Source organism: Myotis yumanensis, unplaced genomic scaffold (assembly GCF_028538775.1).
Source record: "Myotis yumanensis isolate MYYU_CA2020_CCGP unplaced genomic scaffold, mMyoYum1.0.hap1 SCAF_6, whole genome shotgun sequence".
Taxonomy (NCBI): domain Eukaryota; kingdom Metazoa; phylum Chordata; class Mammalia; order Chiroptera; family Vespertilionidae; genus Myotis; species Myotis yumanensis.
In genome coordinates this window covers 94,398,024-94,406,939 of record NW_027223757.1, presented here as the reverse complement: position 1 = coordinate 94,406,939, position 8,916 = coordinate 94,398,024, and the positions used below count along the sequence as shown (strand labels likewise).

At 46.1% G+C, this 8,916-nt stretch overlaps 1 protein-coding gene across 1 annotated transcript; it reads left to right on the top strand.

Moving 5' to 3' along the window:
• Nucleotides 1-1,427: 1,427 nt before the first annotated feature.
• On the top strand, nt 1,428-8,347 carry LOC139012649 (SLA class II histocompatibility antigen, DQ haplotype D alpha chain-like). Its single transcript, XM_070418817.1, has 5 exons — nt 1,428-1,562; nt 5,830-6,078; nt 6,525-6,806; nt 7,440-7,601; nt 7,740-8,347. Exons 1-4 carry the CDS (start codon nt 1,481-1,483, stop codon nt 7,592-7,594), a joined length of 768 nt encoding a protein of 255 aa, XP_070274918.1. The 5' UTR covers nt 1,428-1,480; the 3' UTR covers nt 7,595-7,601; nt 7,740-8,347.
• Nucleotides 8,348-8,916: the final 569 nt, after the last annotated feature.

Sequence of the window (8,916 nt, the reverse complement as noted above, 5' to 3'; positions counted from 1 at the left end):
TTCTGAATCCACACAGAAGAAGAACCCTCCCCAACAAGGCCTCATGGTTTGCCTCGTGAAATTTTATCTCTGCCACTTACCAGCTGTGTGAGCCTGACACCTCACCTCTGTGCTTCAAGGTCCTCCTTATAAAATAGGACTGGTATTAAAGCATGACAGGTGTATTTAAGGAGTCCTAAGAATTCATTCCAAGTGCAGTATGTGTATATCCTCACAACAACCTAATGGGGTGCTGTCAATGCCACCAGCCAAAGGCCATGGGGAGCACACTTGTGGGTGAACAAGCTGTTGTTGTGTCATCACAGTGAGGGAGACACTCACTTTGGGGAATTGTGAGGCATCTCAGTAGGTGGGTGTTGGAACCAAAGAAGCAGAATCTGGAGGAGAAGTCTATTCAGAGAATTATTGCAGGACTAGTTTACACAGTTGTGGGGAACTGGGCAAGACCAAGATCCACAGGGCAGACCACTGTCAGGAGGGCAACTGGAACTCTCGGCCGAGTGCAAAGCCCAGAGCAGAATCCATTCCATCAGGGTAGCCTCACTCTGCACCTGGGACTCTTTAGGTGACAGATCCAGCTCAGTCACACTATCCAGCATGACCTCTGTCACTCAGTCAATGGCTTGTGGGTTTTAGTCACATCTATAAAATATCAACGTTTGATTGACTATCTGGGGCCTATAACCTAGCTGACACATAAAACTGATCATTAACCTCAAGGTTTGGGCTTGTAGGTGATCTTGGGAAGGATTTGAGAAATAGAGATTTTGTTCTTAATTGGATTCTGTTAGGAAGTGTGTGCTGGGGTAGGTAGTTCTATAATTGGGCATCTTAATACATTTTACCTGGAAGGAAGGAAGGCAATACTGAAGTTAGAGCTCTAATTGGCAGAGAAGCAGCAGTCAGCTCTGGCCGGGTAGCCTCCTCTGGATATGCCAAGGTGGCGGGTTCAGTCTCAGGTCACATACAAGAAGCAACCAATGAAAGCACAAATACGTGGAACAACAAATCAATGTTTCTCTTATTCTCTCTCTCTCTCTCTCTCTCTCATTAATCAATTAAAAAGTAATGAAAAGGAACAGCAGTCATTCATGCTACCCAGGAGAGAAGTGTGCTTAGCTGTTTTTGTGGCTCAGACAATGTTCATGTTCTGGTTATTTAGGTCTGTGAGAACCAGCAGGCACACCCAGGAGAGGAGATTCTGATTTCTTACCTTCCCTCCTTTCATGGAGAATTCCCTCAGTTGAAGTGGAGGCTGCATCAGAACCTCAGAACCCTGGAATTTCCCAGTCCCTGACAAGCCTCCTAATACACACTCTTCAACCAGCAACTGAGGTGTCATCACAGGGGGGCAGTTCTGATTGGCTAGAACCTGACCTGCAGGGTTTAGTTTGGGTGTTATAGATTTCTTTCTCCGCTTGGTCCTCATCATTGCTCTACAACTCAGAGTAGCAACTGCTGAGACCACCTTGAGAAGAGGATGACCCTAAATAGAGTCCTGATTTGGGGGGCCCTCACCTTGACCACCATGCTGAGTCTCTGTGGAGGTGAAGACATTGTGGGTGAGTGCTCTGCTGAGCCACATGGGGACTGGGCTGGGGAAACAGAATTGGAGGGTAAAAAAGATAGAGATTTGCATAGAAACAGTAGTGATCCCTCAAAGGCATCCTCAATATTAAGCAGATCCAAAAATTATGGTCCTTCCTCCTGTGGGAAACCAGAGTCCCCATCCAGTCTCTGCTACCTGAGCTGTTGCACACTGCACCACGGCCATCATCCTGGTTCTAATGTTGGATCCATGAATATAGCCCAGAGGCTCTATGGCATTATGTGTGATTGCCTCAAAGATTAGGGGTGTTTTCACAAGTGGATGTTCTGTTACTAAAATTCATGAACCATTGCTTCCAAATTTTTCTGACCAACTTTTGGAGCTTGATGAATATTTCTCCTGTAGTTTACCTTGGGTAAAGAGTTTCATGAATTATGTGTACTATGTAGATATAAAGAAGGGTTCTCTGCTTTGTCTCAGATTCACATACATTTCCAAGCTGAGAACTGGCGGATGGGGAATGGGTAAGCAGCCCAGTGAGGGCCTTCAGACAAGTCATTTTATCACGTGGTTTTCACTTAATCTCAGTTACCGCTTATGCGTCACCTTACAGAAAATCAAATAAAGTAGGTTTTAGGTGTGCTTCCCGAGTAAGGAAGACCATTAAATGTCAATGATATTTAAAATTACTACTATTACAGGTATAGCTGTATAATTATTCTTTAACAAAGTAGGGAATATCTTTACTTTTATTTTAAAATTGTGAACTTTATGATGAAAACATGGTGAATTAAATTACATTAGTCTCAAACTGTCAGCCCAAATGGCTTGTCCTTCACCACATCTAAGGAAGCTCTGTAAGAGGAAGATTGGGCATCCAATCATGGTTTGGTCCCCTGGGCCACTCCACCTCTGTTGCTCACCTTTCCACCCTCTCTTCATCATTTCTTTACCCTTTTTTCTTTCCAGGATCTATTCCTGGTTCTTTTTCCTGTTGTTTTATTGGCAAGAAGAGTAGATTCACAAAAGCAAAGTAGAAAAACCAAGCACTGTAGTTCAAAGGGGAAATGAACTAAAGGTTACTCTGATCTTCAATGATGTTATTAACCTCTAGAGTTCCAGTGCACGAATTTGTGTAAAGGTGGGGTCCCTCAGCCTGGCCAGTGATAGGGCTGCTCAGGGCCATCTCGCCCAGTCTCAATCAGGGCCAATCAGGGCTGGCCTGCCTGGGGAAGTGACCAAAAGAGATTGGCTGTGGGAGCACACTGACCACCAAGGGGCAGCTCCTGCATGGAGAGTCTGCCTCCTGGTGATCAGTGATCATCATAGCAACCGGTCAACCAGTCGTAACAGTCCCTTAGGCTTTTAAATATATATATGGCTGCTCCCAAGCTTTCTTGGTTTGGTAGGAAAGTTTTGTCTGCTTCTCCAGAGTACGTCCACGTCCCCTTTTCTCAACATCACTCCAGAGTGCTCTGGTCTGGCTTGACGTACCCCCCACAGTGGGCAAAGGGCCAAGGGCTCGCAATGCCTATAGGACCCCATGAAAATGTTTTCCTTTCTTTTAAAATTAGAAGAAAAAAATGAACTTTTAGGGTAAAAGAAACTAGTTTAATTTAGCCTGAATTATATTTGCCTTTATACCAATATGGTCATAAAATATAAGCTTTTAATATTTTTATGGAAAAATAAAGGCCCATCTAACAACAGTGCTTAGGGCTTAGGAGTCATAATGCAGCCATCACCACTGAGTCTAACTTTCACAGGATGTTGCTACCTTCATGTCTGTCAGTCTTCCCCAAATCTTTGTAGCCCTGAAGAATAGCAATGACATTTGCTACACAGTTTGAGCACCAGGAGCTCAGTGCTGGGGACTCAGATGAAGAGACGTACTGTCTGCCCCTGGAGGGAGCTCAGATTAGCGATAGGACAATACTGTGCCCAGAGCAGGGCAGCTGTTGCACAGGACAGTGGGCCCAGTAAGACTGAAACTGAGAGTGAGTAGTTCCAGCTGGCACAGTTAGGTCCCTCAGCAGCAGCGTGCAGCCAAGGACACGTGCAGATGAAAGGAATAATCACATATATTCATGTTGGAAATGGAATCAAGAGGATTCGTTACAAGGACAAGAAGGCTTTGATGGAGGGTCCTTTAAGTGGCCAACCAAGGGAGTCATGCTGGGTGGGGATGAGGACTAGATAAACTTGCAAAGAGGACATTTGCATGGAGGGACTGGAAATCATAATGTGGTCAAAACTATGCTTAATGAGGGGACTTAGCTAAGAAGTTGGTAACTAAGCAGAAACGTCAAGAGTGAACTGGAGGTGTCCAGAAAATCCTGGAAGATAATTTGAGGGAGGAAAACAGACCCTTGTAAATACCAAGGAGCATGAAAGGGTGACATCTGGTTTGAGTGGCAGGTGAGGTATTTGTGGAGGACTCAGCACACTACACCTATTGGCTCCTTACTCACCCGACTCCCCTATTCATGATGCTCCTCTCTGGCAGAGACCATGCATGGTCCGTGTGTTACTCCTCACTCCTCGCACTGTCTGAAACCTTGTTGAAACTCAGGAAATGGAAGGTAGGGAAGAGGAAATGGTAAAAGGCTCAGACAAGTTGTCCAGCCATGCCCACCTGGGAGTCAGCTGCGCTGGCTGCCACAGACAAGTACACTGTCCATTCGAGGAAAGGGCTAGAGTTTTCCCGGAGTCCCCAACAAGGTAAGTGTTGAGTCAGAAAAAGGAGAGGTTTAGTAACGTCCTTCAAGAAAAGCAGAGGGTGGGAAATGACAGGAATCCAAAGTGTAATGAAGTTTCCAGTTTCATTTCAGAGGAAACCAGATGCTCTCCCCTAAGGACCACCCTGTTCCAGAAGCAGAGACCTTAGCCCTGGCTGGTTGCTAAGTGGTTAGAGCATCAGCCTGCACACGGAAAGGTCATAGGTTTGATTCCTGGTCAAGGGCAGGTACCTGGGTTGCAGGTTCATCTCCAGAGCCATGTGTGGGAAGCAGCCCATCAATCTGAGAGGATTCTCTCTCTTTGTCTCCCTTCCTCCCCTCCCTCCCACTCTCGCTCAAAAAAATAAAAAAATAAATAAATATACTCAGGGCCCTAGCCAGTTTGGCTCAGTGGATAGGACATCAGCCTGCAGACCAAACGGCATGGACCTCAGTTGCAGGCTCCTCCCCAGCCCAGGACCTGGTCAGGGCAAGTACAGGAGGCAACCAATCGATGTGTTCTCTCACATCAATATTTCTCTCTGTCTTCCTCTCTCTCTTACACTCTCTCTAAAAAAAAAATCAATGGAAAAATATCCTTGGGTAAGGGTTAAACTAATATACTAATATATATGATTGTGTATATATATATATATATACACACACACACACACACACACATATATATCCTTAGGTGAGGATTAAACACACACACACACACAAAGAGACCTTAGAAGCATGTTTACTTTTATGTGTTTTGTAATATTGTCACTGCCCTTATCATGTTTTTTCTTTTTTTAAAATATATTTTTATTGATTTCAGAGAATACAGGAGAGGGAGAGAGAAATAGAAACATTAATGATGAGAGGGAATCATTGATCAACTGCCTCCTGCATGCCCCCTACTGGGGATCAAGCCCACAAGTGGGGCATGTACCCTGATCAGGAATCGAACCATGACTTCCTGGTTCATAGGTTGACGCTCAACCACTGGGCCACCATGGCAGGGCTCATGCTCTTTCTTATTCCCTAAAATAGAGGCAATTCTTTTAAAATAATATTATGTGTGCTTTTGTTGGTTAAAAAAATAAAAGGAGGAAGGAATCCTTATATAGCACATGTTCTGTTCTGAGCCAGTCCTGAGTGGAGAGGACCCACAATGAATGTGTTATTAACTGATGAAGAAATCGAGAGAGAAAACTTATGAAGCAGAGGGAGGTAAACTGAATCTCTGAAAAGAAAGCTAAGGCCATGGTCATTCATTCATTCCTTGTTCTGCCCATTTCAGTATTTATCTTAAGCCCAAGAGGTGCCAGGCGCTGAGCTAGGCGGGCAGAGAATAGCAGTAAACAGGCCTGTGGAATTCTGTTCCTGTGACAAGAGCAACCATAGGAGTGGAGAGGCAGCTGGATTCTAACAGGACAGCCAGGGGAGGGAGCAGGTGCTGGGGACTGTCTGCAGGTTGTGCCAAAGGTGCAGCCCACAATGTTTCTTGTCACTTTGTTTAACGAGATCCTTTCTCTCCTGTGTTTTGCACCTCCCTGCTCCCATCTCCCTCATCAGCTGACCATGTTGGGGCCTATGGCATAAATGTCTTCCAGTCTTACGGTCCCTTTGGCCAGTACACCCATGAATTTGATGGAGAAGAGGAGTTCTACGCGGACCTGACCAAGAAGGAGACTGTCTGCTGGCTGCCTGGGTTCAGTGAATTTAAATATTTTGACCCTCGGAATGCACTGAGAAACATGGCTATGTTAAAATACAACTTGCACCTCCTGATTGAACGCTCCAACTATAAGACTGCTCCCAATAGTATGTGTCCACCATCCTGTCTCTTTCCTGAATCTACCCTTCATACCAGGCCTCACTCCCTTCTTCACTCAGATAGATTCCCTTCACTCTATAAAATGTGCTCCTTTCTAAGGAGTCCCAGATCTTCTCATGGAATTTGCTGAACCCTCATCCTCTCCCTTCTTACAAATCACATGTTTCCATGAAATACAGCTTCTTGCACCCACACTGCAATCCTCAACTCCTTAAAGGACGGGTCCCATAGACGTCCACCCTAACCAGGGGCCCACAGAGAGAAAGGTGTGGGGATGACGGGCTGGCAGTGTACAGCGGCTCACAAGCAGAGGGAACAAGAGCATTTCTGCTCTCCAATGGGGAAACGTTGATGGGAGGGCCCTCCAGGAGGCAGGGACCCTCAGGGCAGAGCTGCCCACGATTCTAAACCCAGTGCTGTTTCCTCACCATAGAGGTTCCTGAGGTGACTGTGTTTCCCAAGGCTCCCGTGGAGCTGGGCCAGCCCAACACCCTCATCTGTGCCGTGGACAACATCTTCCCTCCTGTGATCAACATCTCGTGGCTGAGCAACGGGCACTCAGTCACACAGGGTGTTTTTGAAACCAGCTTCCTGTCCAAGAGTGATGATTCCTTCCTCAAGTTCAGTTACCTCACCTTCCTCCCTTCTGCTGACAACGTCTTTGACTGCAAGGTGGAGCACTGGGGGCTCGACCAGCCACTCCTGAAGCGCTGGGGTGGGTATGAGCCCTGCCACGACCTGCATGGTGGTTCAGGATAACTTGCAGGAGGGCCAATGACATACAATGAATACACTGTATAAGAAATATGGATTTTGAAGGCATTGGGGGGCCAGGTGGAAACCTCTTTGCAAGAAGAGGAACCACAAGTCTGGGTCCTGCCTGCTTTTTATTCAGTTTGATTACACATTTGCCTTTAGCAATGCGTGCAGGCAGATCAAAGGTAAAGTCTGGTAAACAGTGTAAAGATGATCAGGTCAGGAAATCACCCGGAGCCATTGCCATCACAGCAGGAGCAACCTATGCTGATTCAGCCCAGCTGAGATCTAGGTCCCTCTGCCTCCCAGTGTCTTTTTTGCACTTTCGTGCTAATGCTGCTATGCTTTGGCCTCCATCAGAGCCCTATGCCTTTTGGTGCCTTCTTTCCTCTGTCAAGTCTGAACATCTGCCTATGATCCCCTAACCCATGGCCCTAAAACTAACACTTTAAGGTTTTCTAATGATAGACTTGCACCCTCTCACTAAGCCCCTTGCCCCACATCTTTACAGAACCAACCCTCACCATCCCACCCCATATACCTGCACAGCAACTCTCTCTGTATTCTGACCTCCAAAACCTCACACCCACAGAGCCTGAGATTCCAGCCCCCATGTCAGAGCTGATGGAGACAGTGGTCTGTGCCCTGGGGCTGGCCATGGGCCTCGTGGGCATCATCACAGGCACCGTCTTCATTATCCAGGGCCTGCACCCAGGTGGTGTCTCCAGACAACAAGGGCCCTTATGAAGGGAAGGTGAGTATTCAGATATAAAAAGCAGAAGGAAGGAAAATGGGAGGAGACTGAGGACACAAGTGTGGTTGAAGAACAGAATTGGGAAACAACATAATGGCAGCACAGGAGCCACTAGATCTCATGTCTGTGTCGTTGCAGGTGCATTGCCATCCCAAAGCAGAGAGTGGACATGCTGGATGGCAGCACTATTTCCTGACCACGTTCATCACGTTATTTCTCTCTTCCTACACTCATCCTCTCACTTCTTCTCTGTGACTACAGGTGCTGCAGCCCCCTCAGATCTCACATACCTCTCAGAATTCTCCCCCAAACTCTTGAATTTTTTCTCAGTTGTTACCTATTGTGGGATTCCTGAGGTATCCACCCAGTTACCTAATCCCTCAGTGGCCCTGAACTAATATCTCTGTGGAAGGATAAACCCCCTTTATGAGGTTTTTACTGAAAATTTTCCTGTCGTTTATCTCAGGACTGACTACGACCATGGCCCTTTATGCTTCAGGCCCATTTAATCTCATTTCCCAGATCAGGTTTCATGCCCAGTAACACAGAAGAAAGCAAGTATAGTCTGATAATATTTTGATATCTTAGCTGAAGTTAATTTTTCTCTCTTCCTTGTGTTCTCACCTTTGGCCACTGCCCCACCCCACCCCCAATTCAGGCATCAATGAAGGTCCTATATACCTTCTGTCCTTTGTGTAGATTTAAAAAATACAAAAAGCAAATAAATAAATCTGTATTCATTTTAATATAGCTGTTAAAAGTTATGACAGAGAAATAAGTTACTGGAAAGAAATTTTTAATCTCAAAAGTAGCAGTAGTCAATATTTGTTCCCCAAACTTTAAATTTGTGAAGAATAAATAATGTTAGTAAAAGCTTTCTTCTCCTGCCACACCCTTAAGGAGATAGCAATTCTCTAGGCAGGAGAAAAAGGTAAGTTAGTTAGGAGGGCATTGGAATGACGCAATAATGAGGTATCTGAGGACCAAGTGCTTTGTCCTTACTTAGGGTTAGTAACAACTGGGAAAGGGGTGGGAGTAGAAACCATGATCCCTAGGGAGTAGAAAACAGGGTCCCTAGGATACAGGTGTAGCTTGCCTCACATCCTGGATGTGTCCTGCTAGCTAACCTGTGGATTTTCCTGTGCCACCCTGGCATGTGAGGGACAGGGGCTCAATATGGCTCCTGGTGTGCCCAGGCAGGTAAGCCCAATCACTCTCACTGAATGCCTGTGCACCTGGGAGCAGCAGAACAGCACCTGGGTAAGGAGCTGGAGCCTGGGAGGAAGAAAGCACCCTGGTGCACAGGGATGAGATA

What these genes read in the sequence shown, in the direction of transcription:
- LOC139012649 (XM_070418817.1), top strand. Translation starts at nt 1,481, where the DNA reads ATGACCCTAAATAGAGTCCTGATTTGGGGGGCCCTCACCTTGACCACC. An exon ending in CTATAAGACTGCTCCCAATA is followed by an intron (nt 6,079 to 6,524) that starts GTATGTGTCCAC and finishes TCCTCACCATAG; the next exon opens with AGGTTCCTGAGGTGACTGTG. An exon ending in GCCACTCCTGAAGCGCTGGG is followed by an intron (nt 6,807 to 7,439) that starts GTGGGTATGAGC and finishes TCACACCCACAG; the next exon opens with AGCCTGAGATTCCAGCCCCC.